The following is a 17,944-nucleotide window of genomic DNA, read 5'->3' on the forward strand; positions in this document are numbered from 1 at the left end:
ACATACATGACTAATTACAGGACACTGGGCCAGAGAGCATCTACCTCAATTGCACAAGGACTCTCTAAGCCTAGAAGTTAAATCCCAAGCCCAATGTCTTTGCAGCAATTATTCCTTTCTGGAAGATTCTATTATCCCCCTTTCCATGGCATATCTCTCATTCTTTATGTAGGCAGAAGTCCATTCTCAAGGTAATGTTATGTCCAGTACACATGGTAAAGTGAGCATAGACTTAGGAGCCAGTCAGGTTCGGATATCCCCTCTCCATTTATTAGCTGGAACATGAGGAGCAAATTACTTAACCTCTGTAGCTTCCACTGTATTTTCACCTGTAAAATGGAACTGGTGACACCAGACCCTCAAATGTGTTGTGTAGGTGAGAACAAGCCAGTTCAGATAAAGGAGCTAGTGTAGAGATACAGTTGAAGAACCAGTAGATTGCATGAGATTCACTAGTTCTCTCTGAAAACTCCCCATGTGCAGGAACTTTTCTGGGTAGTTGACCCATTTTCTTTCATTGAACTCCATGAGATAGGTGCCTGCATAGTTTCCACTGCTGAATAAGGACAGGGAGGCACAGAGTAGTGAAGAAATTTGCTGGAGCCACACAATGGCTGACTGGATAAACATGAACCTGAACCTATCAGTCCTAGGTCCTTCACACCTAATTTCTTTGATGAGCATGAAACTGACCAGTGCTTAATTCACCTCTCTTCCCTGAGTCATACTTGTATACATCCAGTAGAACTGGATTCCAGTATCACTCTAGCACAATGAGCAACACCCAGGATTGATACACATTGGGTTGAAAGTACTCTACTTATAAAATTGTGGTTTTTTTTAAATCATTCCCCAATTTTAATATTTTTCAAAACTCAAAAGCCTACATGCAAAAAAAAATGTCATTTGACAAGGGATGCCAACAGCAGTGTTCAGTGGACAAGACTCACAGCCACCTCTCTGTTGGTGAAAAAAGAAAACTTTGACCACTTCCAGTGTAACAGCACCAAGGAGTCCCAGGAAGGATGTCACAAGGGCAGCCAATGCTTCCAGACTAAGGAATGATTTTAACATTCTTTTGTCTATTTGGAGGTAGATGGCCTCTGAATTATTAATCCAGTGAGGCAAATAATTATATCACACAGTAACCTGGCAGGGAGTGTCATCTTGTCAGGACGGCTGCTGCTCCAGGCTCCTTTGTTGTACAGAAAATTGAAGAAGAATTACCAAATTAAATTTCAACTTGGTTAAGCTTGTTGGGACAAATCATGAAACCAAAAGGGTGCGTGTTTAATTCAGTTTCTTTTCTCTGTTCACTGTATTAGTGAGGCAAATCACAATGTACCAGGCTTCAACTGTAAAATGCATCATGATTGAGAAGAGGGGAGAGAAGAGGAGAGACAGGTCTTATGGAGGGATGAGAGGGGAAGGCAACACCATGTCAGAAGCACCATGTGAGGAAATGCACCCAGCTGGAAAATGCCCACAAGGTTTAGGAGTAGTGTGCTATTTATTTCTCAGTCATATTCTGTCTAGGGGTTCCTGAGCTGAGTTTTCCCATAACTACAAGCCCTCTGAAATACAAAAACGCATTGATATGGAATATTTAGCTCATATTCTCTACCAGCATTTTAAATCTCTAAAGGCCATACATGTAACAATTGCCATCTGTAAACGGCTCCCCATCATTCCCACTGGTTAAGCCTGAAGTCCCCACATCCTTCCCACCTGGGTCAGCACCCAGCTGCTCTCTCTGCTTCCTGCTTGACTTCTTTCTCTCCTAAAGTCCAGTCTGGTTCATCCTTTTCCCTGTGTTAGCAACAACTGGCTACTTTTTCTTTACCAAACAGTATCCCTGCATTTCAATAAACACCTCAGAAATACATATGTACCAAAGAGCTTCTGGCAGGAGGCAGTACTAGGACCAACAATGTACATCGTTCTTCTGCCTAGCCAATGCCCCTGCCCTCACTTCTAGAGACCTCTGCTAACTCACCGGGAGCACAGGAATCACAGGGGTCCTTGGTTCCCATCACATGGACACTTGCATGAATGTATCTTTATACACAAAGTCAATAATGGAATGATAGTGCACAAGCACACAGAGCTATAATGATTATCATTAAAATTCAGTGAGAACTTCCTACATGTGAAGTTCTACTGTGCCTGTGCATTATTCTTGTGTTGAATACTTACAATCACCCCCACTAATTTTTTCATTAGGCAAACATTTATTAAGTGCTTCCTGTATTCTCACTACTGCTGTAAGTTGGGAAAAAAAAAACACCTCTCTCTACAAACTTGGATGCCAGTGCATGTAGACAGACAATTAATGAATCATCAATTAGATAGTCAGCATACTTAAGGGTGATCTGTACTAAATAGGAAAATGCAGCTCAGAATGGAATGTAAAGTCCCAGGAAAAACTTGATTGATTAGGTGGACAGAGAAGTGAGAAGTGATTAAATTCCTGACTCTGACAGCGAGTTCAGGCACAGTATAAAAGCTCTGGGGGGGGGGGCAGAGAGTAGATAGCATAATGGGTATGCAAACAGACTCTCATGCCTGAGGCTCCAGAGTCCCAGGTTCAATACCCCGTACCACCATAAGGCAGAGCTAAACAGTGCTCTGGTAAAAAATTAAATAAATAAATAAATAAATAAATAAAAATAAATAAGTAAATAAATAAATAAAAGAAAACTGGGGAAGAAAGGATGGTGTAGGACCACAGTACAGTTCACCTGGCTAGTGCATTTGCTTTGCTATGTGCACCATGCAGGTTCCAGTCCAGCCTCCACTGCACTGCTTCAGAGATATAATTCTATCTGAAAATATTAGGTCAGCAATGACAGTGATAGAAAGAGAGAGAGAAGGAGGAGACGACTACAACATGAACGTGTGCATTGGGATGGTGTGCTTGCCTGGAACCCAGATCAAGTCTGCACTATCTCTGGTTGCATTAAGCATGACTAAGGGTGAGAAAGGGTTACATGGCATTTTATCCCAAAATATTTCCACACTCTCACCCCCAGAACCTACAAACACATCTCTTTGTAAATATAATTAAGAACATCAAGACGAGATCACATCCTGCCATAATCTAAATTCAATGACAAATGTCTTCATAAGGGACAGAGGAGAGGAAAGGAGAGGAGAGGAGAGGAGAGGAGAGGAGAGGAGAGGAGAGGAGAGGAGAGGAGAGGAGAGGAGAGGAGAGGAGAGGAGAGGAGAGGAGAGGAGAGGAGAGGAGAGGAGAGGGGAGGGGAGGGGAGGGGAGGGGAGGGGAGGGGAGGGGAGGGGAGGGGAGGGGAGGGGAGGGGAGGGGAGAGAGGAGAGAGGAGAGAGGAGAGAGGAGAGAGGAGAGAGGAGAGAGGAGAGAGGAGAGAGGAGAGAGGAGAGAGGAGAGAGGAGAGAGGAGAGAGGAGAGAGGAGAGAGGAGAGAGGAGAGAGGAGAGAGGAGAGAGGAGAGGAGAGGAGAGAGGAAAGAGGAGAGGAGAGGACCACACAGGAAGACAAGGAAAACAGAGACAGACGTAATGCAGCCCCAGGGAGAGTCAACAGCCACCAACAGCTGGAAAGATTGTCCCTCAGGCCTCCATAGGATATGTGGCCCTAGAGACATATATTTTGTCATATACAGTCTTGGGAAAGAACCACTTCCTGATCTTTTAAGTCTCTCTGTGAGTCACAAACATTATCATAGAAGAACCACTGGTTTTGTGGCCCTGACCTAGGTACCCTGGCTTTGCTGTGGTCTTGCATAAAACTAGGCAAATATGGGTGCAAAGCGGCGGGACATGTTCAAGTATCCAGATTCAAATCCCTGGTTTCTATGTGCAAGGGGAAAGCTTTACAAGCAGTAAAGCTGTGCTGCAGGCGTTTCCCTTTCCCTTTCCCTCTCCCTTTCTACTCATATCCTTTCTGAATTTCTTCCTGGCTTACCAAATAACAAATTAATAAAGAGATATTCCCTGAAACAAGATTCAGGATTTTGGAATCCAAATCATGTCTGTAAGGACAGGGTCTTCTGACTCATTCCTTTATTTACACCAAGCAGACATCACAGGAGTTATGCTCAAAGGATCGCTGCAGTGTCACTGAGCTTGGACTCAGGAGAAAGCGTTCAGCAGCTCTGATTCACTAGAGGTCCATGATGAGTGAAAACAATCCTGCTTTTATCTGTTAGCAACACCCTGCTCATGCTGGTCACTTACACCTCTGCCACTTTCCATGGAGCAGCAAAATTAGCTTTTGGACATTCTGCACAAAGGGAGGCAGGCTGCAATCGATATGAGCAATTAATCTCTAAGTACATGATAGGTGCTGTGACTGCTCCAGCTTCCTGCAAGAGAGGCAAAGGCTGTCTCATCCTCTACAGACAGACAGGCTGGATAGAGAAGCAGCAAAATGAGCAGATACTAGCACCCCAAGTCCCCTCAATCCCCTTGCCTCCAAGGCCCCCGGCATCTGCAGAACTGGCTCTGGGATGACACGGTAAATGAATGTCCCATTGTGACAGCACTTTACAGTGTTTACAAATGACAGAGCAAACAGAAGAGCTGCACAGCCCTTTTAAGAACTGTGGAGATAACAAGCGCAGGCATGGAACAGTAACTCACAAATACTGATGAAAGTTGCTGCCGCCTTATGAGACTGCAAGCAGCAGAGCTATGCACAGGGACAGTGAGCATGTAAAGAGGCATGTGGAAGGGCAGGCCCCATCCAGACAAACTCCTGGGAAAGTGCCTCTACACAGCTCTCACTGCAGCCAGGAAAGCATTTCAACCAGCAAAACAAAACAACTTGCATACCCAAGGCTTCCAATTCAATTTTTGGTGCCACATGTAAGAAGTGGTGTCTCTCCTTTCCCCTCTCTCATAATTTAAATAATAAAATAAGAGATTCCAGGTGGTGGCATACCTGCTAGAGTACAAATGCTATATTGTGCAAGGGTCTGGGCTCAAGCCCCTGGTCCTTACCTGTAGCGGGAAAGCTTTAGAAGCAATGAAGCAATGCTGCAGGTACCCCCCTCTCTTTCTACCTCCTCCCTCCCTCCTGATTTCTGTCTCTACCCAATCAATAAAATACAAATAAATAAATAAATAATCCTCTCCTTTTTTCAGGAAGAAATATAATGATATAATGTGAAAATGAGTTTTTACAAAGAAAGTTCTTTGAAACCTAACTTTATTACATCTTTCTTCCCATGCCCTGCAAGCCCTGTGCAATCCCTACCCCCACCCACACACACACAAGCTGACTTATCCAGAAGGTACCAATAGGTGCTGTGTCTACATCCACAAAATGCTATCAGTTATCTAAAGGTCAAAACAAAAAGTGAGAGCCAGGAGATAGCTAATCCAGCAGAATGCACACCTTATCTTCCTTGCCAAAGACCTTGGGTCCAGCACCAGGAGACCTCCATGAATGGAGTGATGCTGTGTTGTCTCTCCCTCTCTTTGAATAAAGTATATGGTTTGTGTGTGCATGAGGACTTGGCACTACTTAAAAACAAAGTGAACTTTTAGACTGACATAAGTGTTTCCATGCATGGCATTATGGCATTAATATAGTTGTCTTTAGACCAGTGTAATTGTAAAAAAAATATATCTTTCAATGTTTTTTTTTCTTCTCCACCAGAGTTATCTCTGGGGTTCGGTGCCTGTACAATGACTCCACTGCTCTTAGTGACCTTTTTTTTTTTTTCTCCTTTCTCTCTGATCAAGACATAGAGAGATAGGAAAAGAGAGAGGGAGAGAGAAAGAGAAACAACTACAGTACTGCTCTATAACTCTTGAAGCTTTACCATTGCAGTTGAGGACCTGGTGCTTGAACTTGTGTGATTGCTTATGCATGTTAATGCTGTGTTCTCTACTGGGCATTACACTGCCAGCCCCCTTTCAGTATTATTTTATGGATAGGGTCCATTAAGGTGAGGGACCATGAGCATATTACACAGACCTGACTTTTTATTTTCTGTTGCCACAAGTCATGTCATAAATGTGTCTGTAATATTAAATGGCATCTCACAGGTACAAAAGACAAGAAACTGTCCATGAATCATGACTTCATCAGCCAAAGGCAAGTTTCCCTTCTCCAGCAGGCTTCCAACTCCAAGGTCTTAAGTCTGATTCATACTTGCTCATCTCAACTATCTAACGGTAGAGCGAGGTGCAGGAGGACCAGACTAGGCCCTAGGAAGAGAAGTAGGGTGCCTAAGAATTCACAGGTGAGGCCCAGCATGTCCACATGGGGCACTAAAGAGGGCTTTGAGAAGGAGGACTACCACTCCTACTAGTTCCAGAACATCTTCCCCAAGCCGGCATTTTTCCTGTGAGGCAAGCCAGAGTCAATCATTAAGAATCTTGAATCCACTTACCTCCAGAGTGAACTCTCAGTCACACTGCCCAGGTTGAAATCATATAGCTTAGTCAGGATAAGTATAACCTGCAAGGGGGAACAGGGGGTGGGCAGAGGAGAGAAACAAGAAAAAGAGAGAAAGAAAGCATACTTTAGTTCATGTGACAATATAAAGTGCATCACAGATTACCCACAGGAGGACTTAGTGTTTATCCTTTGAGTTGAGGGGTATTATAGGATCAAGCAATGGGGGTTGGAATTATTCATCATGTATCCCCCATAACTAGGAGCATTTATTTTTATCCTAACAATGCTTCTGCATCTGAAGTAAAACATATCAAGCGGCATTAATTGGGTGTCCACAGTGGTGTTCCCACATCTGTCCTCTCTTAAGGCTGGGCACAGGCCGGCTGGTTCTGTGTACTGAATGGCCACCTGGGATCAGAGGCTGGGCTTGCTTTGATCTGAGAGGATTCTGACCTAGCCTAGAAAGAGGACAGGAAACCCAGTCTGATCCTATGTACAGAGGAGTTCAAAGACATTCTGTGCTTCCACCCATTGTAGCCTCAGCAACCATGGATATTGGAATGGCAAGCAGGCCAAGTTCCCAGCATCCTCTAATGTCACTGGTTATCTTTTATTTGTAATCAGCTTCCACCATGGAGTAAACAGGGCTTTTATAGGACTCCAGGAACACTGTCATCACTCCTATTGAAGCTGACAAGCCCAGAAGGGTATCGTGCATCTCAGAGTTGGGGTTTGGGGGCACACCTGGTTAAGCGCACATAGTATGAAGCCCAAGGACCTGCACAAGGATCCAGGTTCAAGCCCCCACTTCCCACCTGTAGGGGAAATCTTAAGAAATGGTGAAGCAGGTTTGTAGGTGTCTTTTTCTCCCTCTCTATCTACCCCCCCCCTTGGTGGGTGTCTCTCTGTCTGATACAATAAAATGAAAAAAAAAATAAAAAAGACTGCCAGGAGTAGTGGATTCATAGTGCAGGCACAGAGTCCCAGTGATAAGCCTGGAGCTAAGAGGTGGGGTTGGGGGTACTGAAAGATAGAGAGGGAGAGAGAGATATTGCAAAAGAGAGAGGGAGGAATTCAGGAAGGGAGGGAGAGAGAGAGCAAGAAAGAGTTAAGAGTTCAGGTTTCCACTAGTAAGCCCAGCAGTCTTCTGAAATGGGTTTAGACTCTACAGCTAAACCCCATCCCCTTTCCCATCTCCAGGTGGGTATGTGACCATGAAACCTCCCCATGCCTATCTCCATGTGCGTGGACAGCAGCTTAGGCACAAGCCCATATCGACAAGGATGCTAAGCATATGCACCTGAATCAATTTTAATCAAAACACAGGTGCCTAATATATGGAGCCTGCCTGTACCCATGATAATCCAGTTACACATAATTGTGTTTATCTAAATTCAATGCACAACTCATTTCACTTTTCTCAGCTCCTTCCCATTCCACAATTTAACTTCCTCCAGTTCATTTGCATAGCAGCCATTAAACTCTTTCTGAGATAATAAATTTCTGTTACCAAGAGAGGGGGCTTTCCCATTCTATGTATCCATTTAAGATCAAAGGAAAATAATCAGCCATTATATTGAACATTTAAAATTTTTTTTATTTATAAGAAGGAAACATTGACAAAACCATAGGATAAGAGGGGTACGACTTCACACAATTCCCACCACCAGAACTCCGTATCCCATACCCTCCCCTGACAGCTTTCCTATTCTTTAACCCTCTGGGAGTATGGACCCAAGATCATAAGCTGTTTGGCTGAGGAAAAAACACTCACGTGGAGATTTATGTCTGCCCAGCACCCCATGGGGTCAGTTGGAACCACATGTGTGAAATAAGATTAACAACACAGACAAGAGTGTGACCCATCATGGGTTTGAGAGAGTCAATTCATGACAAGTTGGATTCAGTCTTCAGTGTCTCTGCAGGCCATTACTGGAGGACTCAATGGTCTCCTTTCAGATTGCATTCCATCCTATGGTGGGGAGCCAAGAAATAACCAAGCCAAAAAGTAACCAAACCAACAGAACAGCAATCTGTAGAATGGCAGACTCTCCAAAGACCCCCATTCCATTACCAAAGCACAACAACAAGGAGTGTGCATCGTGTGTACAGAAACGATCTGCACAATCACTCTGAGGTCCCTCTCTCCCCTTTTAATGCCACAGGCCTCCTCTATAAAACTTTGGGGTTAAAGAAAAACAAAGACGTATCCACACTTCCCCCAATCAAATTACCTCACAAATTACCCATTATTTCTTCCCTCTCTCTCTCTCTCTCTCTCTCTCTCTCTCTCTCTCTCTCTCTCTCATACCTCTGCTCTTTTAAGAATGGACCATCCAGGTCTAAGTAGAAACTATTTCATTAGGTACTTTATGGTGTCTTTTTAGGTCTTCCTACTTGCTTACTACATTTATTGACTTCCTATTTCACTTACCTCAAGCACTCCAAGGGCAAGAGACTGGCATATTTTAATGATGACTCTTTATTCACTATCAGACCACCCCATCACCTGGGGCCCTAGTCAGGGAATCCTGGGATTCCCACACAGACATGATGGGTCTAGACCTCAAACATATCCCTGTCTCCACTGTCACTGGTCATATCTATCAGGAACAACATAATGGACCCTTTTGTGGGCCCTTATAGGACCTTCCCCTCAATGTGGATCAACAATAGTAGAGACTGTTCCATTCTCCAAAGGAAGGCTGGATAGCATACTCTACCTACCACCCAAGGAAGATGGGTCCTGAAATTGGTGTAATCTGGAATATTTCTACTCATGACCACAGAATGTCAGCTCAGCCCTACAGGGATGCAGAGGTTACATAGGCTCCTCTGCTTAATATAGGGCCCAAATCAAATCAAGAAGATTTAGAGTTAACCAATTTATACACATTCTAGTCTTTTTTTCCAGCTATGACACCACCTCCCCAGACAATAACCTGGGTCCACCTGAATATCAGATGGCAGGCTCAGGCAATAACTAGCAAAGTTATAAGCCCCTTGGGATATACCTAAAATAGACCTACTATCTTTTTCCAAAATGGAAAACCCAAATCTTCATCTGGCAACATTTCTGTCTTTAGGTTCATTATTAGCTAACAATTTGTTCTGCTTTATATCTTATCTCTTTTTCAGCCACCAGGTTCCAGATTCTACCATGATGTCAACCAGTCTTCCCTGGATAGACAACCCCACCGATTTGTACTAGAGCCCTGTTTCCCCAGAGCTCTGGTCCACTAGAAAAAGAGAGAGAAAAAAGCTGGGAGTATGGATAGACCTGTCAATGCCCACATTCAGTGGGGAAGCAATTACAGAAGCCAGATCTTCCACCTTCTGCACCCCATAATAATCCTGGATCCATACTCCTAGAGGGATAAAGAATAGGAGTTTTCAAGGGTCGGAGGGGATGGGATACAGAACTCTGGTGGTGGGAATTGTGTGGAATTATACCCCTCTTATCCTATGGTCTTGTCAGTGTTTCCATTTTATAGATAAAAAATTATAATATTATACACACACACACACCATTCATCTAGGCTCTCACAGTAGCAAATTAGACCACTTCAGTTTGTCCCAGCATCAAATCTCAAGGACACCAAATAGTCTCCTTAAAGTGCAAAGTTCACATAAAAAAGCAGAAAGATTTTTGGGGGGAGGAGCAGGGGTAAATATTTTAATAAGTTAGTTAATAAATAAAGTTTGTCCTGGAGCTCAGATTCCCCAGAGCCCTGCCCCACAAGGGAAAGAGAGAGGGAGGCTGGAAGTATGGATTGACCTGTCAACACCCATGTTCAGCGGGGAAGCAATAACAGAAGCCAGAGCTCCCACCTTGTGCATCCTACAGTGACCTTGGGTCCATACTCCCAGAGAGTTAAAGAATAGGAAAAGTATCAAGATGGGATACCGAGTTCTAGTGGTGGGAATTGTATGGAGTTGTACCACTCTTATCCTATGGTTTTGTCAGTGTTTCCTTTTTATAAATAAATAAAGTTTATAAGAGATAACTGGGTCTGGAAATCCCTTCTAAGCATCCTGACAATTCTCACTCACCTTACCCAATGCTTGAGCCACTCTCCTCCTGACCATCCATCTTACTGTCTCTAATATTTCTCTTTAGCCTTTAATCTCCTTTTGGTGTCTTCTTCAAGAAGAACACATACAAATACTCTTTCCTTTCCTCCATGAATATTAGCTCTGCCTTCAAAGCAGATGATTTCAATTTTGCCACTTTTGTTCACAGACTTTCTGACTAGCAGTCTTTCCTGGATTCCTCTAAAGCATAAAACCCGGCCTCTTAGCTGGGTATCTAAGGCACTCCATAGTCTGCCCCCTGCATACTCCTTTAACCACATTTCCACACTTCTCAAGAAGCTGTCCTCTGCTCTAGTAATCCAATTTACTCAAGATCCTGCAAATGAGCCAAATCCATCCTCACCTTGCTGCCTTTCTTTCTTTCAAGCTGTAACAGTGCCTGTGTCCCTTTCACTTATGTCCACCTGCAGGTGCCTTGCTTGTTGTCTGAGAAGCAGTTGAAAGACCCCCCCTCTTCTTCAGGAAGCCTCCTAGAACCATTCTCATCATCAGAGCTCTCTTTCTCAGTGGTGGTAATGTGCTCAAAACCAAACCACATAACTTGTCACTTAGACACTATCTTGACAGCTTCTGAATGTCACATGAATTACGGACTCACCTAGACTTCAAACAACGTAAGAAGTGTTCATGTTTTGTTCTGTCTCCCTGACAGGTTCAATATGTAATGTATTCTTTAAAGTAATTTTTTAGTCAACAAAAGGTTATAGTGTTTAGTATTAAGTCACAGTCTTTTTTTTTTTCTTTCTTCATTTTGATTCCCTGCAGTGCCAGGTCTAGCATAAGCATATTACCACTGCTCACAGGACACTTTTTTCATTCACACAGAGAGACAGAGATACCATAGCATTGGCATGTCCCCCAGTGGCATGGAAGCTACCATGTGGTGCCAAGGCTCAAATGTGGGCTGAGCACTTAGAAAGGCATATATCTTCTTCAATGAACTGTTTCCCCAGTATTCAGAAAGGGACAGTATTAAGCTAGCCTATTTCATTCATTCCACAGACAGAGAGGAAGTGATTCATTTTAAAGCCTCAATAATGTGTGACCTTTGTCAAGTGTCAAGCCACTGTTATTCCCACTCCAAGTAAAGCTGGAGACCAGCAGTCACTACAGAGGCTGTTAAATGCAGATTTCCTGGCCACACTCCCAACAACCTTAAGTTCCTGGCTTCTGGATAGCATTTTTCTGGAGCTATCAGAGGGCTCCCCACCTTTGTGAGACTAGGCTCTAAAAAAGTCTTACTTCTTTTAAATGCTTTGAGCCTTACCAAGAAAGTGAGCAGTGGATGTACAAAGGGAAGTCTCAGCAAAGTCACCCAGTATTCCCTAAAACAAAAGTCTAAACATTGAGAATGAGGGGCTGAAAGTCACCTTTCCTTGGAGCCAGTACAGTAGGAAAATAATAGAGAGATAAAGAGATGATAATGTAACCTTTAGGCTTAAGACATTCTGTGGGAAGCAAACAAAATCAAGGGCAAGAGAAAACCTGCCAATGCCTGGCATCACTCAGAGCCTCCCAAAGACCACCAGCGGAGAGAGAATTACCAGGGATCAAAGTGGAAAGCTGAAAGCAGATGCAGTAATGTTGTATGCTTTACATTGGGTTCTAGTTCTCCCCCGCCGAGAGAATTGGATCAGTCCAGTTAGTTTCACTGGCCTGCTTGGCCCCGCCCCGAAGAAAACCTGCCAGAGTTCCAGAGTGACAGAGTTCCTGGGTTCCTGAGTTCCAGAGTAAGAGAGAGTGCTTGTGCCGCCGCAAAGAGACAGCAGAGTTCTGTTTGGTGATTAGTTTGGTTTAGTTTATGAATCGTTGTTCCTGAATAAAGAAATACAGCTTCCCTGCCCAGCCGTTGTCTCCGCATCTCTGTTACCCGCCCGTGAAGCTAGCCCAGCCGGCTAGAGCCTCCGAATTTTTAACAACACAGTAAACACAAGTTCCAGGATGTTGGGCAGGGCTCAGAGCAGAAAGAAGAGATGTACCTGAGCTGCCATTATCATCTTAGACATGGACACAGAAAGGGTGGAAGAGTACCCACTTCTCGTTCCAATTCAAACCCTGACTTATGCAAGGAGCAGGGAGGGAACAACCATAATTGAATGACTACTATGTGCTGAGGGTCCCTCAATCCTCACAACAGAAACTTGAGAATGAACGGCTGTAATAAAACATCTCCATTTTAGATCATCCATCTTTGCCCAAACAGCCCATGGGCTTCTCTTCTCTAGTACATGCCTTTTCATTTTCCTGATTAAAAGTTTAAAATGTCTAGGGGAAAAAATTAGCAGAATACTTTAATAGAGTAAGAGGAAAGAAATAGTGAACAGTGGAATGAAAATCACTCATTTGAGTCTTATAAATACAAGAAAAAAGACAGAAGTTACGGGACATATACTCAATGGTGCACTCCTCAGCAATTAAAACAGATTATAGTGTGTCCTTTGGGACAAAATAGATAGACTTGTGGTGATTATGTCTAGTGAAGGAAATAAGGAAGAAAAGGACAGCTACTGGATGATTTCACTCACATGTGGCATAAAGAGAACTGAAGTATATGAACTCGAAAAAAAATACATCATCAAACTGTGTTTAAGTATCTTGGAAGAGCTATTATAGTTATCATTGGAGAACACAGAACTTTGATGGTCAGAGTGATGTGGAGCTACACTCCTATTATATTGTAATCTTGTAAATAACCGTTAAATAGCTAATAAAAATGAAAAAGAAAAAAGAGGCTGAGTGGTACACCTGGTTGAGCGCACATGTTACAGTGTGCAAGGACCCAGGTTAAAGCCCTCAGTCCTCACCTGAAGGAGGAAAGCTTCACAAGTGGTGAAGCAGTGTTGCAGGTGTCTCTCTGATTTTTGACTATCTCAATCCAATAAATTAATAAAGATAATAAAATAATGAGAAAAATAAAACAAATTATCCCTACTTTACAGATGAAGATATTAAGGCCTCCAGACTAAGCACATTGCTCCCAAGGCATATAGTTAGGAAGAGACAGGGCCAACATCCTCATCCAGATCTATAGGACCCAACCACACTTGTTGTTCTGCAATGCATCACTCCTCCACTCAGTAAGTGATTGTGGAGCATGCAAGACAACAATCAGGAAGGCAGAGAGGAGGAAAAGCATACCGTTGCCCTCGGGGACTTTATCATTTCTTTATGAATTCTGCCCAAATTTACTGAGCATTTCTCAGGCAGAAGATACCTGGGAAGTCAGGGATTAGGGAGAGAGACACAGAGCTCAAGGCCCAGGGGGGAAGATAACTTTTGTTTTCTTTGTTCTTAGAAGAAGAAATCAGAAACAGAGATGAGTCACAAGGAAAGAACTATGCAAACTGTAGAAACACCCAGCTTTGTCAAATAAGCTTTGTCAAATAATTACCTATTAACCCTATGGGCTACAATCCTAGAGGGATTTTAGACTGCGGGAGAAATGAAAATAAATTGGAATAATTCATGAGTAAGTAACATTTCTTTCTTTATATAAACTATAAACATACAGAGATGCACAGCATAGTAGTCTTGTAGTCTCTCTATATTTATGCATGCATGTATAAAAATTTAGATACATAAGCTCATATATATTCATGAGTTTGAATGTATGTACCTACGTAGATACACACACAAACATACTCACACACACATAAACCTTAAATTGGCATCTGATCTCATCTCCTTTAGAATAACACTTCATGCATATTGCATAGCTTTTAATGGCCTGGGGTTCATTAAATGCTGTGTATGTCTGTCTTGTTTGTTAGGTCATGACCTCTCTAAGGATAGAAATCAGGTTTCATTCGACTCTGCACCATTAATGTCTAGCACATTGCCTCATTTGTGGCAGGTACACTGAATGAATTAAAAGTGCATAAGAGTAAAAGAATGGGATGACACAATTAACAAAGAGGTACAGATGATGTGCTGTAAGAGCTGAAAAGAGGACTTGGTTAAGTCCAGTAAATATAACCAGCAAAGTCTCCATGAAGGAGAGATTATGTGTGCTGAGATTTAAAATATCACAAAATATAGATACAGGGAAATGGAGAACGGAACAAAGAGGAAGATGATGACTTAAAACACAGGAAGGTCAACTTGTGACCAAAATGAGTTGAAAAATGTTTTATAAGAGTTAAGTGGAGGAGCCAGGTGGTGGTGCACCTGGTTAGCACACATGTTACAGAACTCAAGAACCAGGATTCAACTCCCTAATCCCCACCTGCAGAGGGAAAGCTTTGCTAGTGGTGAAGCAGTGGTGCAGATGTGTCTCTCTGCTTCTTTCCCTCTCTACCTGACCCTCCCTCATGATTTATGGCTGTCTCTATCAATTTAATTATAAATAAATAAAGATAATAAAAATAAATATCAATTATTAATTATAAATAAATAAAGATAATAAAAAATGTAAAAGGATAAATGAAGTAGAAGGCTGGTAATTAGCATAATTATTATGCAAAAGACTTTCTTGCCTGCGGCACTGAGGTTCTAGGTTCAATCCCCAGCCCCAACATAAGCCAGAGCTGAACAGTGTTCTGGTCTTTCTCTCTGTAACTCTCTCACCAAATAAATAAATAAATAAATAAATAAATAAATAAATAAAATATTAAAAAGATAAGAAAATAATCCTAAAAAAGAATGAGGAAATAAGGGGGTCCTACTATAATAAGATGGACTGTTTGTATACACATACATATATATGGCAATATTATAAGAGATTTATAAAATATAATAAAGGGTATCATTGCCATTTGATAAAATCATATGGTGTTGTTTGGTTGTCCATTTATCTCCAATTGTCTTGTCCCCAGGTTAGGTGCCCAGTTTCTAACTTTAGGGGAGAAACTTCACAACTGGAGAACCAGTGCTGCAGGTGTCTCTCTTTCTCTTTCTTTCCATATCTCCTCTTCCCCTCTCAAATGTTCTGTCGTATCAAAACAAATAAGCAATAAATAAATATTTTCAAAGACTATAAATTACTCCTGTTCTCATGAAATGCATAGTCTTCTTCAATGTTCTGCCTTCCAGGATCATCTGTGTATGAAATAAGAAGTCTACTGCCTGACAAGGTTGGAGTCATGACATTTGTAGATCAGGGAGTTTTCTACAATGTCCCCATCCCATTTCGCTTGAGAGAGAAGAAGTTGTAGGCTTTATTCCACCTGAGAATTTCTCTAAATCCCCCCATGTCTAAAGGCACTTAACCCCTTGGGCCCAACCATATGCCACCTGAATGGGACTTGCATAGCAATATGGAAAGAACACAATACTTGCAACCAGAGATTTTACTCTAAATCCAGTCTTGTCATGTACTACTGAGTCTAAGCAACTTATTTACACTTTCCTGTTCCACTTTCTTAAAAGGGAAGTAATGACACACTTCCCCTGTCAAATTCTCGTGGGGTTACTGATTCAAACCAAATAAGGGAGTTTACTTGCTTTGTGTAAGCTGCACTATGCAAATCTAAGTTATTAACATGGCAACTATTCTTCTAGCAACAAGGGTTCCAAGGAATCCTTGTTTAATGGGAGTGGGAGGGACTTGGTTTCTTGAGTCTCTAAACTCCTGAATTTCTAAACACCCTTCTGTTCTAGACACCTCAGCTGCAAATCAGACTAGTGTGTTCACCTGGCTCCTCCACACAGCTGTGAAAGAGAGGCAGAAAGGCCCTGGGGAGATTCATGTCCTCTGAAAGGATAATGCATAATCTGCAAATTCATAAATCACTAGGACTGTCTTGCCCTTCAGCACAGTCAGTGAAGTAAGGACCTTTAATGCCTGTAATTTGACTCACAAGAAAAATTACATTAGTTCATTAAGGTTTCTTGATATATATACTTTTTTTTCCTTTCTAGGGAGATAGAGATGGAGAGGGAGAGGGAGAAGGAGAGGGAGAGGGAGAGGGAGAGGGAGAGGGAGAGGGAGAGGGAGAGGGAGAGGGAGAGGGAGAGGGAGAGGGAGAGGGAGAAGCAGACCACAGTACCAAAGCATCCTACAATGCAGGGGAGACTGGAGTCAAAGCTGCATGGCAAAGTTCACTATCAGAGTGAGCTATTTAGCCAGCACATATCTTCCTGGAATCTGGATGTCTTTAAATACATGAAAGGATTCTTCCCAGCCTTCTCCATTTCTTTCTCACCTCCTACCAATGCATCCATGTCCTGCCCTAATAGTTCTAGCTTCCAGAAACTGGTGCAGGGTCAACAATGGTGATACCACAAGGATACTAAAAGGCATTCCTCAGGACTGCAAACAAGGGTATAACTTTAAATTTCAACAGTCTGAATCCAGCATCTACTTCCTACTCTGAGAATGAAAACTGAAATGTTATAGACCACAGCTCAATTTCTTTCTGAGTCAAAGGTTGGAAGGATGTGAAGCAGTAGGGCATAGGACTTGCATACATGAGGTCCTGGGTCTAATGGTGAGCAACAAACATGCCAGAGTGCAGAATTTTTTAAATTATGATAGAGACAAAAGGAAATAGGGTAATAAGAGAGGGGAAATAGGGTAAGGAGAGAGAGAAAAAGAAGACATCTGAAGCCTGCTTCACTGCCTGTGAAACTTTCCCAATGCAGGTGAGGACCCAGGTCTTGAACCCAGCTCCTAGCAATCCAAGTGTTTGGTAATGTGTGTACTTTACCAGTTGTGCCACTACCCAGCCCCATCAACAAATCTTTGTAATACAATGTGTTGTATATCTTAAAAGAAGAATGTGGTGTTGCTGTAAAAAGAAACACTAAAAAGCTAAACTAAACAGAAAGAACTAAACCAATATTTATAATAAAAAGAACATCTGGGCACCTCCAGGGTATCCAGAATTGTGCTGCATGTGTACCAAATTCAGACAAATATAAAGTGTTTCCGGAACACCGTAACTTCACAGTATACTTTAAGGGCCAAAGATTGTATGAGATAACAACTTTATCAAGATATGATTTGTACCATTTCACAAAACTTTTATCACTCCAGTTCTTCTAAGGATATATTATCAGTTCTATAGCTCAAGATAGAACCTGATTGAGACCCCTGACTCTTTCGTCATCCCACACTTACCAAAGCACTTTTGAATTATCTAATGTCAGGTCTAATAATTTTTCATCTCTTCACTAAACAAATAAGCACAACAATGCTTCTATGTACCAAATTATGTTGATTCAACCATGGAGAAAACATGCCAGCTTCTGTGCTTTCATATAGTTTACATGTCAGGGAGAGAGAAAACCAAGCAAATAAGCAGGTAAGTAACATGACCATTAGATGATGGTGAGTGCTGGAGGTGTAAAGGGGAAACAGAAGGAGAGGAGTAGCACAGGGATGGTCTTGGTTCACATACCACAGCAGTAAGTAGCAAACTCACAAAGTCCTGTATGAAAAACTGGTCCTTGAACAAAATTTGGAATGGGGTGGAGACTAAAACCATGTAACAGCCTGGGTAATAAACACTTTAGGCAGAGG

General features: G+C 42.3%; 1 protein-coding gene across 1 annotated transcript in view; it reads right to left on the reverse strand.

Annotated features, from left to right (window-relative positions):
• SORCS3 (sortilin related VPS10 domain containing receptor 3) overlaps positions 1–17,944 on the reverse strand; it is a 795,336-nt gene that overhangs the window by 572,573 nt on the left and 204,819 nt on the right. The window contains exon 2 of the mRNA XM_007530390.3: positions 6,380–6,447. Coding sequence (XP_007530452.2) covers positions 6,380–6,447 — 68 coding nt within the window. The remainder of the gene's footprint in view (positions 1–6,379; positions 6,448–17,944) is intronic.

Source organism: Erinaceus europaeus, chromosome 14 (genome assembly GCF_950295315.1).
Source record: "Erinaceus europaeus chromosome 14, mEriEur2.1, whole genome shotgun sequence".
Classification (NCBI taxonomy): Eukaryota; Metazoa; Chordata; class Mammalia; order Eulipotyphla; family Erinaceidae; genus Erinaceus; species Erinaceus europaeus.